This window comes from Onychostruthus taczanowskii, unplaced genomic scaffold, assembly GCF_017590055.1.
Source record: "Onychostruthus taczanowskii isolate IOZ18803 unplaced genomic scaffold, ASM1759005v1 scaffold1, whole genome shotgun sequence".
Classification (NCBI taxonomy): Eukaryota; Metazoa; Chordata; class Aves; order Passeriformes; family Passeridae; genus Onychostruthus; species Onychostruthus taczanowskii.
Genome location: NW_024496525.1, coordinates 23284074 through 23300031, shown reverse-complemented (window position 1 = coordinate 23300031; position 15958 = coordinate 23284074). Strand labels below are relative to the sequence as shown.

General features: G+C 39.3%; 1 protein-coding gene across 1 annotated transcript in view; it reads left to right on the top strand.

Moving 5' to 3' along the window:
- The window catches only part of GALC (galactosylceramidase), a 31575-nt gene extending 24933 nt beyond the window's left edge, over window positions 1-6642 (top strand). Inside the window, 3 exon segments of the mRNA XM_041401122.1 lie at window positions 416-579; window positions 2163-2239; window positions 3974-6642. Of these exon segments, the coding sequence (XP_041257056.1) occupies window positions 416-579; window positions 2163-2239; window positions 3974-4117 (385 nt within the window). The 3' untranslated portion in view covers window positions 4118-6642.
- Window positions 6643-15958: the final 9316 nt, after the last annotated feature.

Below are 15958 nucleotides of genomic sequence, written 5' to 3'. Positions count from 1 at the left end.
TAGATATTCTCTGATTCAGGTATCAGCTGAGCTGCTGTCACACAGAGTCTTTTCACATTCTGTAAATAATTATAGATAATTATTACTTTGTAATTAAGTGACCTTGTGGCTGTATCTGTATTGCAAGTGCTTTCAGACGTGGGATGTAGATCCATTAATAGAAGGAAAGAATTTCTATGGTTAAGAAATTCGTAGTGCAGCTCTGAGGAGGAGGAAGTTGTGTAAATTTTCTGGGTGGTATTTGATGGTTTTGGTATTACTTTGCTTTATTCTTCTTTACAGCTCTCATTGCATGCATAACACAGTGCTTTACTGTTGAGCTGGAGTATAATCTTAGAAAATCAAATAATTTCTAATACTGCCTACTCAAAAAAATGGATTCCTTCCTTGTTAAAACACGAATCTTCTCTTACAGGGTAAACGTGACAGTCACTTGTGACATCTACATAGAAAAACCTCGTGATGGAGGCGTGTTTATTGCAGGAAGAGTTGACAATGGTGGGATATACGTGCGACATTCCAAAGGAGTTTTCTTCTGGGTTTTTGCAGATGGCACCTACAGAGTCACTGGTGACCTAGGTAAGCAGTTCTTTGCAAAAGGGGATGCTGGCATATTGACATGTCATTTTGATAACTTTGATGAAAATAGGTAACATTCAGATTTTATACTTCATTTGTCATTACTATAAATTTAACCTGTTGGTTCTAATGATGGCCACTTTTCATATGCGGAGAAAGCATCTGAAGGCTACTGGCTGGCCTATTTCTCAGGCTCAGCTTTCTGGAGTTTTTGTTTTTCCACTTACAAAGTCTGTTTTACACTAGCAAATATGAACTATTTTGCTTTTTATAAATACTCTGATACAGTATTAATTACAGAAAGATTTGATCTGTATTCTTAAACTACACATGAAAAAAAAATCCCGATTGACATGAAATGGCTTTTCTTAGAGAGCAGTTCAAGTCACTGTACTTCCATCTGGCTTAAGTGATGATCATAAGTGGCCTCCTGTTTCCTCAAATTATTCATCCTCCTGTTAGTGTAGCTCAGTGGAGTGAGGACATGTTCTACTTGTGATTCTAACATTCCTGTGTGTTCATCTCTAGAGCACTTGACAGGTACTGGCCTCTTTAGTTGTTTAAAGGCATTTCCTATCACTTTAGGAGTATATATTAAAATTTTCAATAGTTTCTGATGAGTCAAATGTAGCTTCTAGATCTAGAATATATCTGATAAGATATATTGTGTGTGTGTGTGTGTGTGTCTGTATTCCTTTCCACTTCTACCATAGACAGGTAGCATAACAAAGGTTTTACATAGCTTCTCTTAACACATCAGTGTTCTCTAGGGAAACTTTGCAATGTGTAATTCCATAAAAACTTAAGTGTCATCTGTATGGAAATACATACTTGTGTTTAGGATCGACTCAATATTTATTTGTAGTAAGACCTGGCAACATTACCTGATTAGTTTCTCAGGCTATCAGAAGTAATTTTTCCTAAATGAAATGAGTGGATTTTGATCAACAACCTCATTATTTCAGGCTGAGATTCTTGTTACACAATATGATAATTTTTTCTGTACAGCTATTTTCAGTCATCTTTATATTTTTCTAGAAGGGAGCCTGAATGTTAAATTATCTTGCTGTAAAAACTGTCTACTGAATAAATGAAGACTTGTAGCACTTAATTTTTTTCAGGTCTTTGTTTTCCCTCCAGGTGTCAATCACACCCTATTTTTGCTTAGCTTAAATTTTGGGTAGAACTAAACAACATCATAGTGTGGCAGCTGAAATCCTGTGATTTTAAAATAGTTACAAACAATTAATAAACAAGAAGATCTATAGAATGAGCAGAGCAATAGCTACTGTCACACTTTGTGAACGTGTACTCTCCATAGAGTGAATCCTCATCTCATGACAAATTGCTGAGAGCATTGAGGATTTCAGTGAGAAAGCAGTTCTGGCTAAACAGGAGAATGTACTGGTAGTACAGAGTCCAGGTTTGTGTATTAAGCCTTCCATGCTGCAACTGAAATTGTTAAAATGTCAATCCTGAACACTTCTGAAAAATAGATATTATTATCCTTTCACTGGCTTGGTATTTATCAGTTTCAGCAAAGAGCTGAAGTAACACTTTGCTAACTTAAGCTTGTTTTGCAGCTGGAAAAGAAATATTAATGAAAGGACTTGCTGGTGTCCGGGATAATGCATGGCACACACTTACTCTCAACATTCAGGTAAGGACGCAGGCAAAAAGCTAGAAAACCAGTTATGAAACTTCCAGTCCTAAATGGTTTAGACAAAGCTGTGCTATACTATTGATGGTGTGCTTGCATTAGTTTGCCCTATCAAAACCAGAAACAATGCCTGTTACATTGAACCAATATTAAAATGCCATACCAAGTTCTGCTGCCTGTATTGTAAAAGAGATCCTGAGAATCTGTAGAAGGTATGGAAAATAACTGGAAAGCTGTATTGAAAGCTGGAGGTAGAAGGGTCAGAGAGGCAAGTCTCTTTATCTGCTGGAAAGGTGATGGCCTGGCTTCCTGTTCTTAAGATGATCAGTAAAATACTAAGGTACGCTGTGTTACAAATCTGTCTCCCACCAATTCCCTTTGCAGGCTAAGGCCTTGTATGTGGAGCTAGTAAAGGACTGGAAACTCGGATGAGCTGAGTTCTTTCTCTACTGTGTTGGAAGAGCACAGGCATTGTGTTATTGTATAAATGGGCTGCAGTTAATGAGGAGCCTGTCTGCATTTTTTTCCTTACTTCCTTCCCACTTCACCTTTTTTAACCATAGTGGCTTGGGGAGGAAAGCAGCCCCAAACTGTACTTTAAATATCCCTGTGTGCTTTGACGGGTGTGTCATTGTGCAAGCACCTAAAAGGCTTTAAGTTCCTCTTCTGAGTGCCTTATCCCTTTGTCTAATGTAACCTTTGCAACTCCAGCTGGCTTGAAATGTGGGGAATCCTGGCTGGGAATTTTTACTACTGAAGGTGACTCTTAAAATTATGCACTGAGTCCCTCATGCTAGAATGTCACTGAGTATTAGAAGCTGTTTTGTCTCTTGTAGTGTCACATTTGGATACAAAGGGACATTTGCACCTAAGGCATTCACTGAAATGAATGTGGTTTAGTTTTGGCTTTGGTACACTTACATTTATGACAGTGTTTGCCATCTGTAAAATGGGCCAAGGCATGTGAATTTGGTTATTAATCACTTAAAACTACAAACAGTGTTGGTAATTTTAAAATTGCAATGCTTCAAACTTCCATCTGCATTGTTAAAGTATTTTGTACCTAGCATGTCTTTGGTGTAATGATCAAAGTACAGAGCCATCTTTAAATAATTCTTATGCTGACTCCTTGAAAGACATTCCTTGCTTTTACCTGTGTCTTTCAGATTAAGAAATACAAGTAAGCTGAAGTACTTTTTTCTAAATACTGTTAAGTGGAACACACAAAAGATAAATTGTAATTTTTCTTGAAACTGCTTTGAATTTCAACATCTTGAAGTGGCTTCAGTGACACTTAAAAGTTCTGCTCTTTATTTCAGCTTAATTACTAAATTACATCTTTCTTTACTTTTGACTTCTGCCTCATTCTGCAGAAGCAGTGCCAAGTGTATCATATCACCTTAAAAAGGTTGGGCTGTTTTGAAAGAGTCTGAATCAAGGAAGACGAAAACCAGTTTACCCTTCAGATTCTACACTGAGTTAACAAAGCTGTGAGTAGGAGAAGAGGAGCCTTAATGTGTTCACTGTAAAGGCATTAGATCTGTTCCACAGAGCTGATAGACAGCAGAAGGTTCTGTGCAATATTTAGATGCATCTCTGCATGAAAAAATGTGTGAAATGTAGTTGAAAGTGGACTAGACATCCTTCTGCTTTGTCTTGTCTCCCATGTGAGCAGGCTCAGTGTCTACACAGACCCTGGATTTTACAAAGCTAACATTTTCCTTTCTTTTTCAGGGCAACTCGGCCTCAGGACTGTTGAATGGTTATCCACTCTGGGAGAATGTCACCGTTTCCAACCCGGGGAACGGCTGGGCTGCCCTCGGAACTCGCTCCTTTGAGTTTGCACAGTTTGACAACTTTCACGTTGAAGCTTGCTGAGGTGGCTTTGGCATTTGGGGAACCTGGTTCTCGTTACTTTGAACGAGAGCCAAGTCAAACTGGAGGAGAGCTGAGTGCTACACTGTGATTGATCTCTTGGCAAAGAGTCTGGATTCGGTCCGTGGTATTTGTTAAAGGTTTACTTGAGTAGATATCGACATGATTGTAGTTTTATCCCCTATTGCTGTGGGTTTTTGCCCTTCAGTTTTTGGGGGTAAATTTTAGTTCAAGGTAATGATGAAAACAAATTCTTGGATTGAAATATCTTTTAATAACAACATCTTAACTTACCAGCTTACTTCTAAAATAACTTTAGAAGTTAACAGAAGACAGAGTCATCCTAAGCTGCATTTTTTAACACTTCCTCTATTACGTCCATTGCTTTCACTGTGAAAGAAAAAATTAAATGCCAGTAAGCCTTATGAGCCAGTGGGCCCCATACTTTTGTAGGTCTATCATTCTCAAATTTCATTTGGATAAAGTAGCTAGATTTCCTATAGTAAAAAAAAGATGTTTTGTCTGTTTTTTTGCTACAGTCTGTGACTAGACTTTGCAGTTCTCCAAATGCATTTGATTATATCTTTCAACTTTTGTTGCCAGCCCTAAAATATATCCTATTTTCAGTGGAATGGAAATGTGCCTTATGACTGATCAGGGAGTGCAGCATGTGGCTTATTTCTAATCTACCTCCTCTTTCCACTGAAAGGGTTGAAATGGCTGAAAAGATACCATAACTTACAGTTTGTTGATGATAATATTGTGGGGTTTTTTGCGTAGTACAAAGAGTAAAAACATTGCATCATGGATATTTCCATGTCAGGTCACATGTGGAAACTGGCCTTTTGTTCCTAGAAACTTGGGCAAACATCTCTCTCTTTTGATGGATTTAGAGCTTTGAATAGGAAATAATTAAAGCCTAACAATTATATTTAGTTTATTATATTACTGTGGCACAGAGGAGATATGGATACTATCACTTCCTGGTATAAAAGAAATTTAAAAAAAAAATGCAGTCTTTGTCTTTAAGAGTTTGCAATCTGATCACAAGGTAAGTAACAGTTGGTGGACACAGAGGGAATTGTTTAGTGTACCAAGCAGTGGTAATGACAGAAGAGTATTTGTTTTTAAACTTTTCCTAGGTATCATGGGATGAAATTCAGAGGATAATTCAGATCTTTGGGAATGGAAGGATTCTGTTTAGCTGTTGCTTCATTTTATTTTTTCTCCAAGTTACTGTGTTATTAAAAAAGCAATTAATTGAGAACATGAGGTACTGAATGGGTTTTTCCTCACAAGCGTTTGCAGTTCAATTTGCTCCAGAATTTTTCTTGTTTGTTGTTGGTCAGTTTGAAGGAAGATGATGTCCATTCCCTTAATGAAATGTGATTGCTGTGTCCATCTACTTTTCACATTCACATCCTGTTTAATTGACTAGCAAGTTGTTCCACATACTTGACAGAGCTCTATTAGCTGTATGAGGCCGTTTGTAGCAGGCAACATCTGGAGAAAAAGATTTGCAGTGTACTTTGATTTATAGAGATTATTCTTCTGTTCCCTTTATTTTGAAGGCTGATTCCAATAATTAACTTGAGTCTTTGAAGTTGCCATCTAATATAAAATTAATGTCATAGAGATCATTCCTGGAAAATGTTTATAATGTTGATCTTCCATTTTCATTTTTGGAGAAGGCTTCTTAAAATTCCATCTCTAGTAAGTAAAAATGTTGTGTCTTTTAGCTGTTGTATTGATACTACTTATTCATGCTTGGAAATTTCATACATGCCAGTAACCTTGAAAAATTATTTAAACCACTAAACTTTAAAACTCTTTAAAAAAGAGTTCTTTTTTAAAAAAAGAGTTCTTCTTTAAAAAAGAAGACTACCAAATGTTAAGTAACTGTTTACTTAAGTGGGTGAAAAATGAAAGGCAATTTTCCATGTAATTTTCAAGTATGGATGCAGATCTGTTCATTACTTGCTTGATTTCCTAAGGAATGTCACTGGTCACTCCACATGTGAAAGAATCTAATTTTAGATCCTCATATTCAAGTAATATGACTATAATAATCTCAGAATAAATTTATTTTAGCTGTGATGGATTTCTGTAGTTGGATGCTTCTTGGAGACTTCCTGGTAGCTTCTGTGGCTACAAGCAGAGAGATCAGCAATGATGCAGTTATTCCACAGGAGCTGTCCATTTTTTTAATTTTCTCATGCACTAGTGTAATAAACTGTACTGTTATTGTGTACTGAACACTATGTATTTTATCACTGGAAATGTTGATTTTTTTTTTCCCTAATATTAATTTACAATGTTGGAGGATTAAAGTGTTATGAACAGAGTAAGTGATTTAATGGTGACATAATGTTATTCGTCTTTATATGTCTGTAATTCTTCACCCTTCAGTAGACTGTAATATGTTTGGCAATAACAAGCTGTCGGGTTTTTCACTGAGGGGTGGATTTATGTTGTTGATTATAAATGCTAATCACTCCAAATGGACAAATAAAACACTTAAAAACGCTTTATTTGTGCAGAATGCTTCTGTAAAATGGGTCTTGTTTTTCTCCAGCAAGAAAGCTGACAATTTTTCCATTGTGTTTTCTGATAAATATGCTTGATATTAACTTAATTGGATTGGAAGAATATAGCCAACCAGTCCATATTAAAAATATCACAAAATCCATTCGCATTAGTACTTGTGCTATTGATAAAATGATTTTCTTATAGCAGTCAATATACATTTTGCTTCTTTCTGGTTTTCTGATTTGGATTCTTTTTTAATTTATTGAAGGGAATTAAATTGTATTTGAGGACCAGTGATGCAAAACTGCTGAGTACTAAGGTCATGTGAGATTTAGCTGAAAGTCAGTTTGTAGCTTTGGAAACAGACAGTGTTGTAAGGATGTACTTCTATGGTTTAAAGGCTTCTTTATTTTGACTATCCTTTTGAATCTATCTTCAAACACAGTATTTTTATTTTTTTAAGCTAAACTTTAGGGTTTGATTTTGCAAGGAAGGGAGAAATTCCATAGAGCTAGTTATGTTTCCCTGTCCATTGTGCCCGTAATTTCTTACCCTGGAATTGTTGCCTTCCAGTAACCAGCTATGTGCTACCACCTACACAAACACTGCATCAAAATCAATTCTGTCCCTTCTCTGCTACCATCTTTGAGGTTAGACTTGAGCAGTTCTTGAGATTTTTAAACTCATACAAAACACAAGGACTCGTTTGCTTTAAAATTACAGGAGACTCTTTAGGCTCCTTTTGCAGCTGCCTCCTTGTATCTCTCTATCAAAACTAAATTTCTACTTCCAGATTTGATTTGGAGTGGTAGTGGTTTGCTTTTGCCTCATAGAGTCAGTTTTACTGCATCATAGCAGCAGGTTGTTTGTTTTCACTTAATAAATTTTCATTGGTTTACCTGAAGTTTTTGTCCAGAGTCCATTTTCTGGAGGGGAGTGGGTATTATGAATTTAACCATCATAATTATGGCTGTCTTATTTCAGCAGTATGGGCAAAGAGGGACAGTGCTTGGAGACTTTATTATCCTCTCTTTGATGTTTTTGTCTTTTTTTTTTTTTTTTTTTTTTGTGTGTGGGTTTTTTGTTGGTTTGGGTTTTTATTTTTTTTTCTCATTTGTGCTTTTGTTTTGTTTTTGTTTGTTTTTAAGCCCTTTGTAGGTACTACATTCATACAAGTCTAGCACATGCTGGGAGTGGCAGACAGGCAGGTTGTAAAAACCCTCCAGTTTTGAAGACTTCCTAGGCTGGTAGTGGAATCATCAGGTAGCTTTTTTAGAATTCAGAGTAGTGTGCACTGAAAAGTCAGCATGAGCAAATTCCTCTTGCTGTGCTCCTTCCATTTATGCCCAAGTGTCACTGAAACAATAAGGGTTGTGTTTCTAGAATTTGTGTTCTAAAAAAAGCCCAAAAGGCCCACTAGTAATTGAGCAGAGGAAAATGTGTGCTGCAGCAGTGTTGCCAAGCTTTTGCTCTGTGCCAAGATACTTCTCTGCGGTTTTCATAGTGGCTAAGACAAACAACTGTGAAACTCTGTTTTTCCCCTCAAGGAATTATGTTTGGATAAGGTTAGAAACAGACACACAGCCCAACACCAGTTTTGTCAGGGGCTCCTGGTAACTTGCAATGAGTGCGTTAAACCTGACTCTTACTTTTGTGTACCCCAGGCTAAACCTACACATGTCTCTGGAAAGCAGAGATGAAAGTATTCTAAAAGTATTTGTTGGAGTGCTGACTTTTAAATTCTTTAAAATGCCTTTTCTGTTGGTATCAAGTGTACCTGACTGAGTTTGACTTCACTTAGTGCAGGAGAACAGTAATCTTTGGTTTTACTGTGCTCACAGAGGCATTTCAAAGATATTACTGTTGTAGGGGGTGTCTCAGTACAGAATTAACTTGAGGCTATGTAAGAGGAAACTGAACCTAGCGTGTAATATTATTCTAATGTTATGCAGCCATGGTCTGGGAATCCTTCATGGTCTAAAACAGAGGTGGTAACAACAAAATGACTATTAAAAAAACCAAACCAGCATCACCAACAAAAAAAAAAAAAAAAACAAACCCAAACTGCACACATGTTCTCAAATAGTACAGGGAAAAAGCAAAGAACAGTCTGGATTTAACTTGGCTTCCTTTGTTCAGTTACTGCTGGAAAATACAGCCATCTTCCTTACTGTTTTCCATGGACAATGATTCAGTTAAAATGTCTATAGAGAATATAAGACTTCATTGTTGCTAAAAAGCAAATGTTTAGCTAATTTTAGGCACTGCTGTTTCCCAAAAGCAGCAGAATCAGAAAAGGCTAGAAAACATGAAACAGGTTATGCAGCTGAAAGGCATGTCTGTGGTGTGTGACTCAGTCCCTCTCCTGGTTGCAGAAGATTCCTTCCCTGTGAGCATAGCAGCAGAGCTTTATGGAAAATAGAAGGCAAATATTTCTCTGTTGCTGCCACCCCCCTTCCAAGTTTTTGGGAAGTTTTGTGTACATTGGCCAATCTGAGATCACACAGAAGTGACTCTAGCCTCTTGGCTGGATTACATAGTGTTAACAGAGTCATTTGAAAGAGCAGCTGGCAATGGCTAGCAGCAAATCCTGTTAAGGATGTCCATATTCCCTTCTGATGTGATTGCTCTTGTAGTGGGAGCAATAAATGGTAGTGTTCACTGGCAAGAGATCAGGCAGGTTTTGTGCTGAACGGAGGTGCACACAAATGGCTCAGTGCAGAGATCTGTAAAGCTTCACTGGGATCCACAAAGTCTCTGGCATAAGCTGCCTATTTCCTGTTCAGTCTAAGATTGCTGTTTAATGTTCCAGCTTAATTTTTTTTCTTGCAGCCCAGCTGATACCTTGTCCTAAATAAATTGTTTTGCCAGCATTATACGAAACATGCTCGGTGCACAGGACAAGCCTGTACCAGAAGGAGGAGGCTGAGAATGCCCTGTTGATCATTCAGCCCATCTCCTTGATAGATAGACTGTACATTTTTAGGATGTGCCTTACTAGACTGCTGAGACAAAAGGGTGACAGAGCTCCCACTTCTGTTTTGTAGGTGGGTATTCTATAGATTTTGAGACAAACAGCATCATTGCTTTTGTTTATGATCTGTGTAAGGGATGCAGGGAGATCATTCAACTTTTCTTCCCAATTCATAAGAGGAAGGTTGATACTGCAGAATGCATCTTGTGTTTATTTAGCTCTAGTATTTACTTGCAGGATGAATTGAGCCCTTCATGAAACACCTGTGATTCTACCTTGAGAGACAAAATACTTTGATTAGATGGATGCTTTCATGCAGATACATCAACTGCGAACACCCAGTTCCCAAGCCAGTGGAGTTTCTCTTATGGTGTTGCTTCACTTCATTTCAAATACCATAGTATGATATAATTTTTTTCCCTAAATATTAGTTCTAGTAAATCTCCACAACAAAAATTCCAGCCTCCCCTTATGTAAATACATTCAGTACATACCTTGGTTTCCTTTTCCTTTCCTGACTGTACTTTTAAAATGGTGAATACTTAGGGATATCTGTCACCCTTCCCAAACAAATACTTCACCATATGAAAATGCAACAATCTTCATCTTTTAAACAACTGAATCTTTTTACCTCTGTATTGCAGCTAACTATATTTTTCTTGTGCTGGATCTGAATATTGTCACATCACTTGATTTTTATAATAAATAATATTAATCTAAACAGGCTCTGCAAGGAGGCAGCAAAAGGACTATGTAGAAATCTATAATTTCTTGTGGTGTTTTAGCCCCCAAGGCCCAAGTGACCTTACCTGTATTTTTCCTTTCTCCCACACATTCTCCAGTGCCATTTAGGGTGGCTACCTGGGTAACATCCTCAATGATTGAAGGTGGCTGTTTTTCTTGTGTGTGGCATGGTGACTTGGGAATGATAAATGCCAATCTTCTGTACCTTCTCTGTGGAACTCAACCTCCTGGAAGTCAGGCAGGTTTTTGATCACTTTTATTATACAATCAGGCACTGGAATATAATAGTCTGGAATATAATAGTGCTTTTCCTTTGAACCATGTTTCTTTGTTGTTTTTAATAATTTTTTTTTTCTTCAAGAAGCATGATGCAGAAAGGGTACTTGGTTGCTTTTATTACATCAAAACCTGATTACAGTAATTCTGTGTTCAGCAACTTCCCTGATGAGCCTATACTGCATCCTCAGATGCCTTTGAAGACTTCCGCCGGGGTTAGTTATCTGTACTAAGTCATTTCAGACGGCAGTTTCTCTGAAAAAGTATCTAGTTTCCTCTTCAGTAACATACTAATTCTAAGTGTGGCGGTATTTTCTGCCCTTTGATCTTTTAGCATTACATTTGGTAACTGAAATATCTTTTTCTCCCCATTTCTACCACTTCAAAAGATGGTGGGCCACATCCCGCTTTAATCTGCAAGGACCTCAACACCATGCAAATATTACCCATGTCCTCTACTGCAAATGAGAGAAATATACGTTGCATACTGCATTTTTCTGATGCTCTAGAGTCTCTATTTAGGTTTCTCTTTGTTGAGACAGTGTTCTGAAATCAGAATACAATGAATTTGCGTATGAACCTGTATTGAGATTTCAAAATGTGCTCTTCTGGTTTTAAGTGTTTATGGAGCATTGTGTATAGTACTCCTGCTAAAAATCTGTATTTTTAAATAACTTTTAAATTCTCTACAGTTACCAGAGGTTTAAATGAGTGGTGGATGGAGGTCTGGAGCACATCCTTACTTTGTTCCTGGGATCATTTCACATGCCTCAGTTTCCTCATGAGGAAGCACACAGGGATACCATGGCACTGAGCACGCTTGCTTAGTAGACCTAAGTAGAAACAGAGCTGCTGCTTTAACTTCCTTCCTACAAAGACTTAATGCATTAGTGGGGACAACTTTGATTAACAGCTCAGTGTCACTTCCTGTTGAAATTGTGAGGAAATGACTGCCCTGAGAACAAGCCACTGTGGGTGTGCTCTGCTCTGTGTTAGAGGTGGTAGGAGACTGAAAGGGATGAGTTTATTTTCATTTGGATCTGCCGCTGAACATACTGCCTTTTTCATTCTTTGTCTGCACAGAGCAGAGATAATGCTCTGCCTCTAAGGATAGTCACACTGTGAGTGGGGGTCTCTTCACAAAGTTTTGGAAAGGACTCCATTGATTCTGTGTACATTGGAATGCTGTGGGTTCACAGTCTGACAGTCTCATAGTATAGAAAAAACAGGCAGAAGTGGTGGAGTCAGTGAGCTGAAACATAACATCATCAACAGCTGCCCACTGCCTGCAAGGAGATCTGGAAAAGGTAAGGGGTACACGCTGTGCTTCAGAGTTGCCTTCCTAGTGGGGCCAGTAGAAGGGAGATGAGTAGGATAGGTTGGAAATGTTTGATATAGAAACACATGGTAGAATGATGTAAAGCTTACATAGTGTCTTAGAGTTGGATCAGTCTCTGTGTATTTAACATGACTTAAAATGGTAGGAGGAGTGTTATTGCATCTGTAAAAACCTGAGTTCATAATATGTTCTCATGTCCAGGCTCTCTCCTTTTTTTTTTTTTTTTACTGAAAAAAATGATGTAAATTGTACCCAGCAAAAGAGTAGAACAGTACGAGAGAAAAAGAAGGCCAAGTCTACTTTTCTGTCTGCAGTCACCTTTCCTCAGTGTTGTTCTCCTGAAGCTAACGAGCACTGCTCATATTATTGTGTGACTATAGCTACTTCTTGTCTGGAGACCCAAGTCCCTGTGAAGAGTCTCTCAGTTCGAACCGAAACCAGATAAACAACAATGCTATTCCAGTTCACTGAGCGTGACTGACACGGTATTTGAAATCACCACTCAGCCCAGACAGTCAGGAGGGGTAGCTCATACTTCAGGCTGCAAAAAAAACCCCACCTCATTACAGCAAGTCTGATCTGTTCTCGGAAAAAAAATCTATAGTGGTATCACAAAGATTGGTTTCCGAATGAAAAATTGAGGTTTGACATGAACCTTAGGACTTTTTATCTTTTGTGACAAGTTCGTAAAGCAAAAGAGGCCCTTGCAGTGAGTGCTGGAGGCACTAGATGGCAGTGGAAGCATGGCTGAGGGAACAGCTGTCTTGCGGGCTTTGGGGCCAGCTGCTCTGAGCTATGAAAAACAAGGAATGAAGGCAGCTTGACTTGAGAAGAAAGATAAGGTTTAGACTACCGGCGGCCTTCTGTGCACAGAACTCAAGGCTTCCCTTACAAGGAATACTAATTCCTCATTTAATAATTTTGCATCTCCTTAAAGCAGATTAACCTATAAACCCCTGAATGCTCTGTAAAGCGTCTATTACCTACAGTGGTTTGTCTGGATCAAAACCATTAAATGAAGAAAAAGCCAATTTCTAATTGCCGCCAGTGGCACAGCTTTTGTGTGAGTCTTGGTAATTCTTAACTCTTGTTCAAGCTAAGAAAGGACCTGCAGTGATTATCTTTAAAGTACAATGAGTTTGCTCTTCACTGCTACAGCCGATATGCTAAAAGCCTCTGAAATGCCCCAGCCCCAGTATCAGAAGGTCTCCCTGCGAGCAGCTGTGTGTGCTCTGAGGCTGTCTGGGAGAGCTGTGCTGGTGTGCAGGTGGGATCACAGGGTGAAACCTCAGACTCGAGTGGAGGAGAATGCTGTGCAGGAGCTTTTTACAGTGTACAGCTGCGAGATGGTTATTTCCCAGCAGTCTGAGGTTTTCAGAGGTGTGGGGCTCATTTTTCTGCTGAAGTTTTAAAATATGAAATTGATAGCTTGGGCAGCTGCAAGGGATGGAGCCACTGTGAGAGAGAAGCAGCAGATTTGTACTGAGAGGAATTGTCATCTGGCTTAGACTTGAACAAGGCAGTCCTTTGCTCAAAGGGGTCTGGAGACAAGGAAAGGCAGCAGCCCTGTAAACATGTGAAGGGGGGACACAAAAATCACATCTGCAATTGGAACTGGTTGACTTTGGGGTGATCAAGAAACTTATGAAAAGATAGGGGTCAACAGTGTGAAAGCAGAAAGGGAGGATGGGTTTGTCCATTATCAAGTGTCTCAGAACATCATATTCTGAAATATGGGAGAGGTAAATGAGCAGTGATTACCGGGAAAGCAATTCACTCCCTCATGCCAGGTTTTCAAAAGCTTTATGTGTAGGTTAATAGCCAGCTATTTGCTATTTGCTTTCACTCTGAATTAAGCCCCAGGCTTCCTGAGGGGATGTCCTTCCCTGTCCCCCACAGACCCCCACGGTCAGGCAGCATGACTCAGTGTGGGCTGTCTCAGCTCAGCCTCTCCAGCAACACCTTACTCAAGGAAATCCTTAGTTCTGGGTTCCCTGGTTTTCTTTCTGTACCTTTTGCATCATTCTAGAAAGAGCCTACCTGGATGTATGCAGGGACTGGGAAGCAGAAAGTCTGTGTAAATTAAGACCAAGATACAAGATCCTGACATGAAAAAGTATCACTATGCTTTGTCTTCTGGGAAACAAAGTGAGAAATGTTTCCGATTTTGACAGAGATTGTTGCAATAACTAGAGGATGTGTGAAACTGAAGTGGGGACTGTTTTGTAGTCCTGCTTTTATGTAAGGCATCCCTGTGGTTTGCTTCTTTAAAGAATGGATATATTATATGTAGGGTGGGGAGAATGCACAAGGCAAGGACCTTCGTGCTTATTTGTCTTGTTTGTCTTATTTGGCTCCTGAGACCAGTATTTAATGAGAGTTTGTTTCTGTGGGAGAAGAATATAATGTTTTCTGTGGGAGAGTCATGCCCCTCTATCTAATGAGAAGTAATGTCTTTTTTAAAAACTACAGAAATTTTGATTATTGGTTTATAATCTTAATACTGTCTGTGTAGGTTTTTTTCTGTTTTCTTTATGAAGTTCCTCTGAGTGCTGGTTATTTTTAGAGGCCTTTAGGTGCTCTGTGCTTCAGGGTCATGGCTCTTTTCCTTGTTTGTTCTGACAGAAAGTGATCATCAGGAACATCTCAGGTTTTCATTGTGCTTTTCCTTGCTATAACTTTAGTTTCTTGTGCAAAAGTGAGAAAGAAATGTGGTTACTGAAACTTTGACAGGTTTTCCCTTTCACCCACAGTGCTTTGAAGGCAAATTGCTTACCCAAAATGTGCTTGGATAAGGGAAGGATATGCAAGAAACTGAGAGATCCCAAGATATCATGTGGCCTGTTGAGGACAGTGGTTTTTTGCAAAGTATCTTTGGAGCAGGTGAGTAATAGGGGCCTGTCTCAGCCAGCAGGATAGCACCAGGACAACTGTGCTTTGTATAACCAGTGCAGACATGCAGCTTGGCAGCCTGTTAGCAATGTTTTGAATAATTTTGAAAAGCTCCTCCTGCATTATTTAGTGAGTGAATTTTTTAAGACGGAGCCTTTAGCTCCTGAGAGAGAAGGAAGAGCCTGGGCGAGATGCTGGTGTAAATCTGTTCTTGCCGGTTGCCGGTGGGCACTCCCGTTGATGGATTCCCCAGCAGTAATGAAAATTCAGCTGTTTGGGCATGATGCTGCAGTGCTGTGGGTGCTTGGGCTGCCCTGTGCTGTAATGCAGAGCACAGAGCAGTGAAGCTGAGGAGGAGGAGGAGGAGTTCTAGTAAGAGAACAGAGCTATGCCTCAGAAAGCCGAGGGCAGTGCCTGGCAGAGCACAGGCTTCTGAGGGCTGTAATGTGGAAAACACCACAGAGAGCAGGGCTTGTGTCAGCCCCTTGGCCAAGAGAGTGAGGCAGGGTTCCTGGGAGTAGCTGGCTGAGCAGCAACCCTTTGCCAGATGCAGGATGTTTTAAGTAAGGGAGTGGAGCTAACTCCCAGGGGGAGTGAAGATGGGGGTGACCTTCAGCAGGAGCTGAGGGTAGTGAGCCCTTCTGCAGACCAGTTCCCTGGATTCTGGTCAGGCTTAATTTGTGCAATCTGTCCTTACAACTCACTTGGTGAAGAATTCAGACTGAGAAGCCACACTAGTTCACAAAAAAATGTGCAAAAGTAAGATAAAAGGTCCAATAATTTTCCTGGATTTTCTTGTGCTTGAGGAGCATAAGAACTTGGAGGGTGTGATTCTTTGTTAAATCCACTGGGTGCATTTGGCACATCCCCCTGTCCAAAACCACCAAAACAAGTGACTTTAGGCATGACTTCCTGTGAGTATTTAATGGTAAACATGGGCAGCCCTTTGAAATGCTGATTTTAGAAGTACATATTACCATTCCAGAGCAGAGCAGGATTTTTCAGATAGAAGAAAGAAGAACTCATACCAGAGCAACCCACAGCCTGGCAGTCGAGTCAGTAGGAATAGATCTGGACCCTTGTTCTCTGT